This window comes from Carassius gibelio, chromosome A15 (assembly GCF_023724105.1).
Source record: "Carassius gibelio isolate Cgi1373 ecotype wild population from Czech Republic chromosome A15, carGib1.2-hapl.c, whole genome shotgun sequence".
Lineage (NCBI taxonomy): Eukaryota > Metazoa > Chordata > Actinopteri > Cypriniformes > Cyprinidae > Carassius > Carassius gibelio.
Genome location: NC_068385.1, coordinates 5550421 through 5565702, shown reverse-complemented (window position 1 = coordinate 5565702; position 15282 = coordinate 5550421). Strand labels below are relative to the sequence as shown.

The 15282-nt window shown below is 39.3% G+C and overlaps 1 protein-coding gene across 5 annotated transcripts in view; it reads right to left on the bottom strand.

The window, feature by feature from the left end:
- Nucleotides 1-15282, bottom strand: part of LOC128029011 (roundabout homolog 2) — a 349624-nt gene that overhangs the window by 59175 nt on the left and 275167 nt on the right. For all 5 annotated transcript variants that reach the window (XM_052616454.1, XM_052616451.1, XM_052616449.1 and 2 more), the window contains 3 exons: nt 2367-2524; nt 1295-1415; nt 775-913 (listed from right to left, as the gene is read on the bottom strand). In XM_052616454.1, coding sequence (XP_052472414.1) covers nt 775-913; nt 1295-1415; nt 2367-2524 — 418 coding nt within the window. The remainder of the gene's footprint in view (nt 1-774; nt 914-1294; nt 1416-2366; nt 2525-15282) is intronic.

Below are 15282 nucleotides of genomic sequence, written 5' to 3'. Positions count from 1 at the left end.
TATATTTTAAAAACAGTTGTGTTGCTTAATATTTTTCTTGAAATCAAGAGAAAAATTTTTTTTTTCAGGATTGTTTGATGAAAAAAAAAATTTAAGATTTAAACAGATTATGAATGTCTTTACTGTCAATTTTGATCAATTTAATGCATCATTGCTAAATAAAATATATTTATTTATTTATTAAGTAGTGTATAATAATAATAATTCAGATAAACAAACAAACAAAATGCCACAGGACTTTTTTTCTAAGAGTAAAAAGCTGAGTAAAATATTAACAAAGTAAAAAAAAGTAATAGGAAAACTGTCATCCTTTCTCAGCCCTATGATCATTTCCCATCTTTTCATGTGTTTTTTATTAATTCAATCCCAGATTTATTGATTCGGACACGATGTATCTGGTCTGTGACTAAATCTTCCTTTATATGGCCTGAAGCATGATCTTGGTCAAAAGCATTCTCTTCTTCTCTCTCTCTCTCTCTCTTTATCTCACTGTCACAGCTTGAATGAAGAGGCCTGAGGTTTCATCGCCTCACCTGCACAGGTCCACCTGGAGCCTCAGCTGTCTTTACCTCAGGGCCTCAGCACGGAGCAAGAAGAACAGCAACCACTGAGGCCCATGACACAGCTCTGGCTAATATTATCTGCAGGGGGGCTTCACGACAGATCTGCTGTGTTTCTGAAAATGTGCCCCAGCATGGAGCTCAACACCTACATCACAGACTGAAATAATGCTTTCGATTGACAGACATCTCTGCCAGCGTGGCCCTGTCTCACCTCCCACGGGGGATGTCAATTTCGTCTTTTTTCCAGCGAACAGTAGGCTGCGGGTCTCCCTGCACCTGACAGCGAAACTCCACCGCCTCCTCCTCCAGAACCACCTGGTTAATGGGCCGGCGTAGGAAGGTAGGTCTCTCTGAAAGACACGCAGAGGAGAAAAGGCCATGAGGGACACAGAGATGTCATTCAGTCGCTGTGACTCAGCATCGAGTCAGAGCTCCCGAAACAGAAGCGCTCACAGAGATTTGTGTTATTGTGTAAGAGTATCATATGCTTTTGTGTTCCAGCATGTTTTATGACTGACGTGGAGACACAAGCATAACAGAGGAATTAAACATGACACATTCTCTCATGCTGGAAGAATTGGAATCGTTCAAACTTGTTTGTTTACAAAAGCATCAACTATGAGATGATTTACATTTTTAGAGCATGACTGAAATATTTTTTTTTGTTGTTGATATTTTAAGGCTTTTTTTTTTGTGTCAATTGGAAATGTCAGACAAGAGTTGGCACGTACCAAACACAGTGACCTGGGCTGTCTCACTGTCTCTCTCACCGACCATATTAGTGCCCACACAGATGTACATGCCAGCATCGCTCTTCCTCGTGTTGGAGATCATCAGCTTCCCTCCACGGATCTGAAGGGGAAGACAGGAACGTTACAGTCTCTGCAACGACTCATGTGATAATCTACTGCAACACTCTCTGTGATGTTACCTGAAGTCAGGTGCCTTGCTCAAGGGCAAAATAGATGTGGTTTATTAATCAGCTTTTGATGGTTTTGAAACTGTAATTTTCTTGACTCAAGGCCGGATCATTAACCACCACTCCACACCCTTAAAATAAAGCTTTCTTTGTTGCAAAAAATGTCAGTTAGTTTAGAAACATTAATCTTAAAACAATACATGTTTGTAGTATATTGAAACCATGACCAGACACTTTTTGCCAAGTCACAGAATGATTTTGTCTAAAAAAAAAAAAAAAAAAGGTTTGGTTTTGAAAGTTGTTGTTGTTGTTTTTTTGGTCTTTCAAAACTTTTTAGCAAGTGAAGATGACTTTGTTTAAAAAAAATAAATAAATAATATATATATATATATATATATATATATATATATATATATACACACACACACACACACACACACACACACACACACACACACACACACACACACACACACACACAGGGTTTGGGTAACAAAACAAAATTATCTTAATAGGACAATTATAATTTAAAAAATATTAATAAATATGTTTTTATATATATATATATATATATATATATATATATATATATATATATATATATATATAATCCATTCAAACTGAATATGAATAGGGTTGCAAAGAGGCAGAACATTTATGCTAAACTCTAGAAACATTCCAGAATTCTTTGACACTTTCCATGATTTTTCAGAAACTTTTGGGAAAATTTTTGAAAGCTTTTGCAAAAATTTTCACCCCTTTGCAACCATAAATATGAATAGTCCCTGACTCTCATTCTCACCTTTACCCTGTTATCCTTCTCATCAAATTGGAATGAATGAATGAATGAATGAATGAATAGTTTCTGTCTCTCCTGTTCTCACCTTGATCCTGTCATCCTTCTCATCGATTCGTACTTTGTCTTTCTTCCAGTAGATGGTAGGCTCCGGGTGTCCGCGAGGAGGAACGCACTCCAAGATGGCCGGCTCTCCAGCAGCCACCACCACATCTGTAGGGTTCTGTCTGAAATCATCACGTAACACTGAGAGAGAGAGAGAGAGAGAGAGAGAGAGAGAGAGAGATTAGCTCGTTCTTTAACCATTTGCAAATTTAGTCATGCTTACATTCCCAGAGGCACAAATAAATGTTCTTTTGTTGCTGAAACAGATGACATTTCATTAAGTCCTCTAAAATGCTAACACACTCCAGCAGTGTTCAGATGTTAGCTCCCATTCGACAGGGGTGCAGAGAGACACCTGTCTGAAAGTTCTGTTAAGGTCACGGGAACGACAGACGCAGTAAATCATTCTGTGTGTGAAGGCATCCTTCAGAAGGGGATGTATGAGTTTTATTTGATGGGGTGACTACAAGGGAACCTTAATTTAACTTAATGGGGTTCCCTATCAAGGCAGAAGAACAAACAAAGAGACGGCAGAGATATTGTGCCCTCCAGCTCTGTGTCACTCATATGCATGCAGCAGATGAACGTATGCGAACACACACACACACACACACACACACAGTCGGTGGGTGGGCTGGTAAATCTGTGCCAACTAATCACCCATGCACACTCTTTCACCACAACCTATGCCTTTGGCCATGACTAATGTAGCAATTAACGTGACAGCAAAAACATACATGAGGTCACCCAATTATCAGCAATGAATAAATGCAATAAATTAATAAACACATCTGCAGACATATTCACATTCATCAACAATGCTTTATTAATAAGTCGGGTAATTATACTCTAGTGCTGTCCTGTGAGAGACCAAATGATAAATCTGTCAAATGATCATGCAATAATAGAGAAAAATGCTCTCGACTTGTCTTAGTTAAGATTTATGAATCAGATAATGACTTATTTAATAAAAATTGTGAAAGAGAGCACTCTGATTTAAAAATCTGATTGGATAAATCATGTTTAAAGTTGTTCAAACTTCAGTCATCCCTGCATTAGACATGTCATGGAGTTGCTAAAATTTTGCTAACATTTTGCATTGCAGTTGCTAGGGCATTCTAAATGGTTGCTAGGTTGTTGCTCAAAAGGGCACACTAACAAGTCTCTATGATATTCTTCTGATCTCTCAGATAAACGTTAGCTCACAAGTCTGTGGCTTTTTTCAGTAATTAAAAAAAAAAAGCAATAGCACATCTCTACATCCCTCAAGGGCAACCTATATGCTGAAGTTTAACAATTAAAATTAGTGATTTGTTCAATAATGCTGTAAAAAAAAGACAAATTGCTGTGTATGTGTGAAATTTTACATTTCTTAACTTCCTGACTTTTTCTGGCCTTAGGCCACACACAGACATTCAATACGCATAATTACATTTTCATCCTTACAAAAGCCTCGACTTTCAGCTCTCTTACATCTCTCTCTCTTTCTCTCTGGGTGCGATGAGCCTCTCCATCTTCCATCTGATTAATATTTATGTATTGTTCGTCTCCCTCCTCCGCATGCTAGCGAGAGCAGCATCTGTCTGTCAGGCTGGAGGCTAAAGGAGAGACTTATCTGCCGAATACTCCTCTGCCACCCTCCTTCTCTTCCTCCTGGAGGACGGCTGGTAGAGGTGGAGAGGGTGTTTTTGGACTACACTGGCAACCTTGCAGTTTTTCTTGGCTAGATTTCAAATCTTTTGGTGCAAAGTTAAGGGTTTGCGGTGGAAAAGTGTAACAGGAGATGATGCAATGGAAGGAAGCCAAGAGGATCATTAAAAAAAGGACAGATGCTACTTTGTACTTACTGTAAGTGTGTTTGGAGTTGTACGATATAGTCAGTGCCAAAGGCAATTAAAGGGCCTGAAATTCTTCAGTTTATTATTATTATTATTATTTTTTTTTCTGCTATGTTTGGCACCTTAAACATCTTAAAAACAGAATGTCCATGTAACAAGATTGTAAGCGTGATCTAAGATTGTACTACAGTCTAAAAATATGTAATACAACTATGTGAAGTAGTGCTACTTTATACTACTATATATCATTCATTCATCCATCCATCTTACTTTTAATTATATATTATTTTATAAATGAACTCTATAAAATAAATCTAAATAATATATAATCTTAGAAATCTATAATCTTTTAAAGTTTTTTTTTTTTTTTTTTTTTTACAGTTTACCTCATTATATAATTTACTAGTCATTTATAACAATCTTATAATTTATAACTAAATTTTAAGTTGTAAATAATTAAATTGAATAAAATATAATTCCAAACCTACGGAATGGATAATATGGTAATGTGGGCATATAAATCAGTTAGTTTTTACCCATCATGCACTGCAGTGCTGGTAGCTTGTATCTTCATCAGAGCCAGCGAAGGTCAGAACGCAGTGGGATTACAGCACTGAACTGGCCTTGAGCAATATCACACTCTTACTGCACTTTATAACAACAACACTGATCCAGAGAGAGAGAGAGAGAGAGAGAGAGAGAGAGAGAGAGAGAGAGAGAGAGAGAGAGAGAGGGGTGCAGAAAATGATTGTGGACAGAACGAGGGTCTTCCCAGCATGCTATAAGCAGGGATAGCGTTTCATTTGAGTGCCTCTCTAAAGTGTTCACTACAGTTGATGCTGTGTCTGATGTGGCTCTCGCAAAGAGTGTAAATATGTCACTTTTAGAGAAATAGCACTTCTTTTTCCCTCCGCGCTGCCCCTGGCTCTGTTCACGTGTGTGTGTGTGTGTGTGTGAGAGTTACAGACAAGAGTAATGCGATGTGTCCCAGTCCATTGTGGGGAAGAAAGTTTTCCTGTTATGAGCTCAAGCCCCAGTGACCCCTAAAAAAAACCCATCTACATGCCCACACACTGCAAATAAAGGTGCCCAGACACACGCACGCACACACACACACACACACACACACACACAAACACACACACACACTTCTCGTCTTCATCAACATCATCATCTTCACCCCCTCCTCCCTAAATGCTATAAATACTAGCATACTAGCATTAACAGCTGCACAAACACTGCTGCCTCTATCCCACAGCCACTCACACGTTATTCTCTTTAGTACGAATCTACTGGGAATCTCTGTCACAGCACATTTTAACTGTCCATTCATGCACAAACATGTTTTTTATGTGAGCAGGGACAAAAAGGGAGTCTCTGTGTCAGGTTTTGTGTTCTTAAAGGGATAGTTCACCTAAATATGATGGTTCAGTCATTGTTTACGCAAACCTACTGTCACTGCAAACCTGTTTGACTTTCTTTCTTTAGGAAAATAAGAACCACTTCTATAGTCTTTTGTGCACCTTTTGAAGCTTGAAAGCTGCAGTATTATTTGTGAAATGTAAATGTCACTCATAACATATACGGAAAGTAAAAGTAACTTTTAGGATACTTTTATTGTGTTTTAAATTATTAGCATTATAGCATTAGCTTCAGTGCGCAAAACAGCTAAAAATTAGGGCTACAATGAAGCAATTACAGTATAATCAGCTTAATTTGACAAAAACAGAAGGTCAAACGAAGGTGTATGTACTGGCAACAGAACACCTCTCAGTTTCTAAAGCAGCACTTCCACCGTTAGCCTAACAAGACTGCCGCTAGCCAAGCCGCTAATGACTTCCGCCCCATGCTAACGCCTCCGACTGGACCCCTGGCTCCGGAACACAAGCTCATCACAAACAATATAATTAACTCTTAATGAACCTCTCTGCTCGTTGCTCTGTCCTCTACGTGCACTTCCCAAATTCAATTTAGCCTAATCCCGAGTTTTATGGTAATGTATAGCTCATTAAAATGTTAGCTAAAAACTCATTAAAATGCACTTCAAGTAATAGCTTCATTACTGTGATATTGCTGAAAAGCAAAGACAAAATGAGGAAGATGGGGAGAAGGAGAGAGGAATGACGAGAAAACAGGATAAAAAAGAGAGAATGACGCTTTCTAATCACTTAATTGTGACTGAAAACAGCGTTCATTTGCATAATACACAGACATTAGGTGGCTAATTTTTACTGTGACTTGATAATTAAGCAATCTTAAAAACTAAAGACATGACTTTTGGATTTTCTTCCAAAAAATCAATCAATCAATCAATCTATCTATCTATCTATCTATCTATCTATCTATCTATCTATCTATCTATCTATCTATCTATCTATCTATCTATCTATCTATCTATCTATCTATCTATCTATCTATCTATCTATCTATCTACCTACCTACCTACCTACCTACCTACCTACCCATCCATCCATCCATCCATCCATCCATCCATCCATCCGTCCATCTCTATCCGTCTGTCATCGTCCATCAGTCTATCTGTTCATCCATGCACTTATCCATCCATGTTTCCATCAATCCATCCTTCATCCATGCATCCATCAATTCATCCATCCATCCATCAGTAATAAAAATAAAACAAACTAAAAAGTCTTCTGATGCCATGCAGAAGCTTGAATTGAAATGGAAAGCTTCTCATTAAAAATGTGAAAAAGAACAGCGTCGTCATTTCACTAGATTTGTGTTCTACAGAGCAAACTAAATCATACAATTCTGAGAGTCGGAGGAAAATAAAAAAATAAGGGGTCAAGAGGATATTATCACAAAAAATGACATGCTTTACTGGGGAGCATCAGACTTATGCTAGCTGGACCAGCACTAATCACCATAAACCAGCCTGGCCAACATGGACGCTTATACTAGACTAAACTGGTTTTCCAGCAGGGAACAGTGTGATCCAGACACACACACACACACACACATCACAGATCGTCAGACACTTCAAAAGCCACCCACGTGTTCCTAAGAAAGTTCCAGCAGCCGTACGGAGAGCCTGATTCACTGTAATGAACAACTCTTGAGTCTTGAAGCCTCTACAGCACAGTGAGAATCCTGCTACAGCAAACGCCTGATCAAAAGCCAATCCTTCTCCCTCCTCCGAAGCTCATCTCTACATGCTTCGGATTCGCACAAACGTCCAAAGCAGAGAGTGAGTGAGAAAGAGAGAAAGATGAATAAAATGAAGGCTGCTCCTATTCCACAGATCTCGATCTCTTGATGAAGGTGCTGAACTTTTCGTTTGGTCTATTTTTATGTGACTGAGGAGATGGCTTTCCTGAGATCTCCCTCTGCTGCGTCTTTTCTCCTGCTCTTTAATTAGTTCCTCAAGATGAGGAAACGTCACGAGAAATGTCCTTGGGGAACACTTTCGTAGAATCAGAGCTGTGGTCAATTTATACTCTCCCCCGCCCTCTCTCTCTCTCTCTCTCTATATATATATTTCATTGTGGGTCAGAGGTAATTTTAGCATGGCTGCCTTTTGGATTTTCCCTCTGCCTGCATGGTCTTAGCTGAGGGGGGTTTAGACTGGAAATGGGCTGAAATCAATCTCTCTCTCCCTTTGAAAGCTTTTCTCCATCCCTAAAGGAACAGTTACAAGAAGATGAGTAAAGTTTGTTTCTTCATATGAACAGAGTTGAAGAAATTTGGCATTACATCACTTGCTATCCAGTGGATCCTCTGCAGTAAATGGGTGCCGTCAGAATGAGAGTCTAAGAAAAGCATCACAATATTCCACAATTAATCCACACCACTCCAATCCACCAATGAATGTCTTGTGAAGTGAAAAGCTGTGAGTTTGTAAGAAACCAATCGATCCATAAGGTGTTTCAACTTTAAACCATTGCCTACAGCCAAAATATGAGTCCCTAATCCATAATGCATTATTGTAATGTTTTCATCAGCTGTTTGGACTTTCATTCTGACGGCACCCATTCACTGCAGAGGAGCCATCTGTGATTTTGCCAAATTTGTTCTAATGAAGAAACAAACTGTATATTTTGAAGTGATTTTTATTTTTGGGTGAACTATTCTTTTAAGAAACAGATGCTTCAGGATTTTACATTGTCGCCTGACCTTAGAAATGTAACGTGAGGCCCACGGTGGAGCTCTGTGAAGAGGCCTACTGCTCCCATTCAATAGAACATCACTCAGGCTAACAGTTTCACTTGAGCGCAGCACACATACCCATACACACAGACACAATGAGGCTGAAAGTGGATCTGAGTTGTTTGCCCTGATTGCAGTCTTCTGCTTTAATGCTTTGCTGCAGTTAATTGAACTAGATGGTGGTTTGTGAAAAGGAGTCTCATAACAACTGTGTCCCTCGTTTAATTAAACTCTCTACTGGAGATGCTGCATTAATGAACCAGCGCTGAGCCTCTGAGTGAGTGTAGGTGTGTGTGTGTGTGTGTGTGCTCGCTTATGACAACACAAAAGGACATCACATATCCACTTTGGGTTTTGTCTGACAAAACAAAGATGCAAAATCAGGATATCTATTCATTCATAAAGACATCTATTCATCTATCTATTCATCTATCCATCCATCCATCCATCCATCTATCCTCTTTTTCCTTAACGACTGCTACATTCATATTAATAAAATAGCCGGTTACTCTTTATTTTAAGGTGTCCTTGATACAGTGTAATTATACATATAAGTACTGAGTAATATTAATTAACTACATGTACTTACTATATGGTTAGGGTTAGGATAAGGGTTTGGCTTAGGTAATACAATTAACTGTTATTATAACAGTAAGTACATATGTGTAACAAAGACACCTTAAAATAAAGTGCTACCAAATAACCTTTGCATTGGCGAGTCACTCTTTATGCATGCGTGTGTGAGTGTGTGTGTGTGTGTGTGGGAGAGCGAGAGAGAGCGAGAGAGAGAGAGAGAGAGAGAGAGAGAGAGACACTGACAGGGGTCTGGTGTTAAATCTAAGTCAGCTCTCAGCTCACACACTGACATTAAAAATGATTTATTGATGGTTTTATGGATCTTAACATGAGAGAAAGAATTAAAATTACACTAGATATGCTGATGACCTTTACAGCAGTCTGTGCCATGCATAGATTGTAAAGACACTGGTGTGTGAGACACTGGGAAATGCGATATGTGAACATTCTGAGCATCCTTCTGCAGTCATTTGTGGTTAAGCTGTGTTTGTGTGTTGCATCGGAGGACAAAATTAATGGACCTTCAGCTTAAATGAACCAAACCAAAAGAGAGAAAGAAAACAGACAGTGGGCTGCTAACCCTTAACAGCTAAACACTTGAAATAAATTCATTGGTACGTTTGCAAACTCAGCATCTTTTCAACATTAGCCACAGCTCATCAAACACACACACACACACATACAGCGAGTTGAGATGGAAAACAGAAGAACATTATTCCAGCACCAGTGGCAGAGCTCTATCTCTTGTTTTGCATCGCATCCAACAAAAGACTGAAGTCTTATTGTCAGAACAGCTTATATAAACCCGCACATCCTTGTACATCGCACACCTGCACATCAAAACACATCTGGTGCCTCCTTAACAGATGTTTCTTTCTGTCTGCAAAGGTTTCTCGCAATCCTTTAAGAGATTTGGCCTGCATCCTGTACAATTAGCTTGGGTCTGAACTGCTCAATAAAGTAGAGACACACATGCATGATGAGACAAAGACACACACGACCCTTTCCACGCCACACTGAGTCGTTTGCATGATTCTCTTGCTGTTAATTGCATCTCAGGCAGTGGGAAGTAATTGAGTTTGTCTGGCTGTAATTGGCTGGCTGCTGCAGTGCAGTGGGAGCGGATCTTCTGTCGCTTTTAGAGCACTGCTGCTCTTTGTATACAGCAGCGGATCTTGTTCCAAAACATGGTTTAGAAAGAGAACCATCAGTCAGATCTGACAGAATGGTCTGATTCAGAGTTGAGCTGTGAATCGGCCCCCCTGCGGTGCCGAAATGTGTGTGCCTGGCGGTACATCTTCTTATATTGTCATGCAAATGAAGCAGGGTGCTCTCCACAAACTTGCAAGCATCTGTCTCTGGAAAAGGCTCCACTACAAAGCAGGCATTGGTACCTGATGGAAACTATTTAGATTCTTAAAGTGATAGTTCACCCAAAAATGGTGGTCATTCTATCATTATGAGGTTGAGTCTTAAATCTTATCTTAAATCAATCAAACAAACAAACAAACAAAACTTTCAGATTAAACAGTCCATACATGTTTTCTATTATATTGTCTTCTGTATAATCAAATCAGAGTCGATTTAAACATTATTTTAATTATTTTCCAAAAAATCTATTTTGAACAGCACGTACAAATGAAAAAATAAAATACATATAAATAGTGTTTGGTCACGTTATATTTCAGTCAGACTGTCTAAGGGGCGGTTCACATATTGCGCCTAAAAATAGGTGGAAAAAAATAGGTGCTTTCTCCTTCTTTCCAAAGCGCTCAGGCAGTTGCGCCCCTGAGGCGTCTGCCTTTGCTAAGCAACCAGTGCTCTCTCCATGAAGACGCGGAAATTTCAGCAAAGGATAAATGCATTTTCAGCTCTTAAAATCGCTTGATGTAGCTCTGCTACTAAATTTATTTCAAAATGGCAATCCATATACAACTATGATCAGCTGTTCCTTCATCTTAGCTGAGCTTTCAACATTGTTACGGGAAAGGACCTTGTCACCTTGTCACATGACCCGCGGTGCGCTTGCGGCTCTCTGAAAAGTTGAAATGTTTTTAACTCGATGCGGTGCGGACGTGCCTGGAAAAAACGGGCGCGTCGCACCGCGTGTGCATCACGGCCGTGACGCTTCCATTATGAGCGCGCATACCGTGCACCTACAGTGGAAATAACGAATTTAAGCGTGCAAAAGATGCGATATGTGAACGGCCCCTAAAGCGGTAGTTCAAGCTAAATTGCGAACCAGACTTTGTCATTTAGTACAATCTGAGACTTAATTCTATGACCTACAGATATAATGCTTATTATACATGCCATATTGTTGTTCATGTTGTTATTATTGTAGCTGGAGAAGGACAACAATCTGAGCAATTCTACCAGATCGGCACATTTTCAACTACAGCCCAGTGAGAACTTCCTGCTGAGTCTTGTACCAGAGCACTTGTGACTTCACACGGCTTTCCCTCTTTCACAGATTCCACATTTGAAGTCAGACCCAATTTAGTTTGTGACCTAAATTATAGAACACTATTAACATTAGCCACTGAAAAATACACCACATCATTACTAATCTACTCACTGTTAGAAATAATTCAATAACGCCAGACTACCGCTCCAGTGTGAAAACTGACGACGTGTGCATGTTTCCTGCTTGGACAGTAAATATCTCTGTGAAGAGAGGAGAATAAATGACAAAACTTACCGCAGCCACAGCGAGACAGACAGAGTAATCTTTGGTTATCTGCTGATGACGGCCTGTTATTTAGCATCATTACTTTTCATCATCATCTCATTCTCTTCCAGCGCTAATGACCTCCATGACCGTGGCTGACGGATCGAGCGTCCACTGATAAGAAGACGGAGACAGGCTGAGAAACATCTAAGTGTCTTTCTGCGGTTCATGTGAAAAGTTCACAATTGCAATTTGAAATATTTCCATTTTCTGTAAATTTATAACACATACTTTGTAATTAAATGTCACTTAAAAAAATAAATAAATAACTTGTTACAATAATATAACAAAATATATAAAAACAACAAAACTAACTAAAAAGTTACTTTCTGTTTTAGACATTTATGTTATAAAAATATATCAAAATATAATTTAGCTTTTAGAATTTTGGTACTTTATAAAATAATAAATTAAAACTAAATATTACATAAAATTATATATTATACATATGTTAAATAATAATTATATAATATCAAACATTATATACAATATTAATCTTAAACATATTAAGAATTATTTATAATATACACAAATTATAACATATACATTACTTGTAACATATTAAAAGTATATACACATTGATATATGAAATTAAATGTAATATATATATATATATATATGGGTACAAATTCTTAAATATGAATATATGAAAACGGACACTATACTGACAAAGATATGAGATAGCCAAGGCTTATAACATATTGAATATATGAGTGTGACCCAGAGTATCTGATTGCTTCCAGGTCACTATAAGGCCAGCATGTAATGACATTTTAAATTGTCTGTTTCAACATCAGAAAGCAGGAGACTGGGTTGAAGTCCAGCAGGGCCATCTTAGAATACAATCATTTTAGGAGAACGCAAAGAAACAACCACATGACTGGCTTGCCTTCTCTGGACTTTCTGAAGACTTAAGAGTTTGAGCAGCACAGTGGGAAAGTTAAATAAGAGACAAAAGACACAAACACACATTAACACTAAGGAATTGTGAGGAATTGTGCGTGAGAGGTGGGCAGCTGGGCCTCTTGTTCCCTAGTGTAATGAATCTCCATTGCTGGACTGCGGGCTGCTGTAAAACCCAATTAGTGTCAGTGTGTTATCTGCTACTTGCAGATATCCAGATAACACTCAATATAGGACACCAGAGCGAGAACCCAGTGTGTCTGCAGACAGAGCGACACAGATAAAAACAGCCACTGCTCCACCTCTGACTTCTCATTTCTGAGCATGTCCTTTCTACAGCTAAGTGGACCTCTCACCACGGCAGATTCATCAGCAAGAGCTGAAATCTGGGAAAAGATTGGCAGAGAAACTCCAAAGCGCTTAATCATATTGACAAAATGGCTTTTTATTAGGTTTGGTCGAAGTCAGCAGAATTTCGAATGCTTCAGTTGGATGCATCCTGAGACTGTGGGAAAGCAGTCTTGCATTGCTTCCACTTCAAATGTCTCGGTTCCTGATGGAAACATGAAAGAACATGAAACATTTTCTGCATACTTGTTATACACACACTTTTTTGGTCCGTTTCATTAAATTAAAAACTATTCAGTGCAAGAGTTTCAATTCCAATGCAGCGGGTTTAAAATGTCCCATCAGAAACAAAAACACGCTAAACAAAACAACAAATAAATACATAACTAAAAAAATACATGACTTCAAATCTGATAGCTAGTCTCTTTTCCCTGAGGGGGGAACTGAACACTGAGTTGCAGTGAAGGGTGGAATTTGAGATCCATTATGTTTGCGGAAAAGTCATTTTTCCTGCCATGCCATTTCCCAAAACAATTTTCGTGCATTTGCAAGCCTGTCTAATGTCTTGAATGACTGCACTCAGAGAAAAAGGGGGTATGAAGTTTGATTTTTCATAACAACCATTTGACTACAGTAGAAGCGGAACCACCAGCAAAAAATCCATCTTGGAAAACTGAAGGGTGAAGGAATGGGGCTTTCGTTAAATTTGGAGATTGCCTCAACCCACCCGTGACTCTTTTACATGGCCCTGCCTCAGTGTGGGCTCCCTGATCAAAAAAAAAAAAAAAAAAAACGGCAGAAGAAATTTCATAACAGTTGAGCGTCAATGAAGCGATGAAGCAAGTTTAATCAATCTTCAAAGATGGCTTTTATTATTCAGGCTCGATTTAGACAGAACAGAGGCAAAACAGAGGCCTTACGGTTTTCAGAGCCGAGGCTCCTTTGATAGCCGCTGACCCAGACAAGCCCCTGGATCTTCCGCTGAATAATTCATGGGGAAAAACGTGTCCGGTCTCAGAAAGGACGGCGGTGACATTCTCGAGCTGGTGGGGGAAATGAGTGAAGGAGATGAAAAGGAGTCCCAGAAACCCGTGACCCTGTTGTGATGGCTTCCTGACAGCATCCCTGTTAGTATTCTCAGCAGGGGTGGCCACGGAGGCAGGTAATTGTGACATGTTTTACATCAATACGGTCCCAGAAGTGTCGTTGTTTGCCTAGGATGTTCAGTTTTAACCCGTCCCGCTAAACAACAAACCATTACTCCCACTAATTCCGGCTTTGAATTCCAATTCCGATTGATGTCGCTCAAGTCATCCAAAAGATTCCGTGTTAGAAGGCTGCTTTTTTTGGGAGGGGGTGGGGGGTTCAAAAGCACAGAGATTACCATAATCAGTTCATGGCTGAGAACGTTTTGTAAACACGGGTGTGATTAATGCCGGCAATTACCTTGGATAAATGCAAATAGGCTGCCGTGCCGCGGTGCCGGACACCAGAGAGAGACAGACATCGATCCGGATTACAGAGCGGGAGTTTTTCAGCCAGATTCCACAGCTTCCGTAATGGAATATATCCGCATGCATTCACAATCCTCATTTATATGGACACCTCTCCATCAATCTCATTTTTGGGATTATAGGAGCAGAAAGAGTATTTCAGAAATTTGTATCCCTGCTGAAATGAAATATTCCAGACGAGCGCACACTCTTCTACCAGATCACTCAGCACTAGCTCTGCAATTTATTGTCAGGCCAAGACGATTCACCCTCCATTAGCAGAATCCACTCAGGCCTGCCTTCAATTAACATGAGGCAATCAATTAGCTGGGGAGCCACATGTGTGCGAGCGTTTGTGTGTTTGGAAAGAAAAGACAGTGAAGTGGTCTTAACAGATCATAACTCTCAGTTAGTTCCTCCTACGTGCACTTTTGTGCTTCTGAAGTGTGCCGTTCCTGCCTATAAAGCCAATCAGTTGAGGAACATTCACAGGTGAGCATACGGCCTGCCAAACTTCCAGTTGAACTGCACTCTTTATGCATTAGCTCTCTCACTCTGTCTCCATTTATCTCTTTCTCACTTCCTGTTAAAGTGTGAGTAATAGTCATAATGATTCCAGAGACCGATCCAATCAGGATGGTGATTCTTCTCTGGAGCAACAGTGATATATTATGGAGACTTACTGGCTGCTTTTCCATCACTATATTCTCAATCAATTTCTAATTATTTTGACATTTTGTAAAGAAAAGCATAAATAAGAACAATTGTCCACATGCAGTATTTGTCAACAAAACCAAAATCATTCCAAGACTCTAGATAAAAAATGGTAAAGCTCATAAGAAA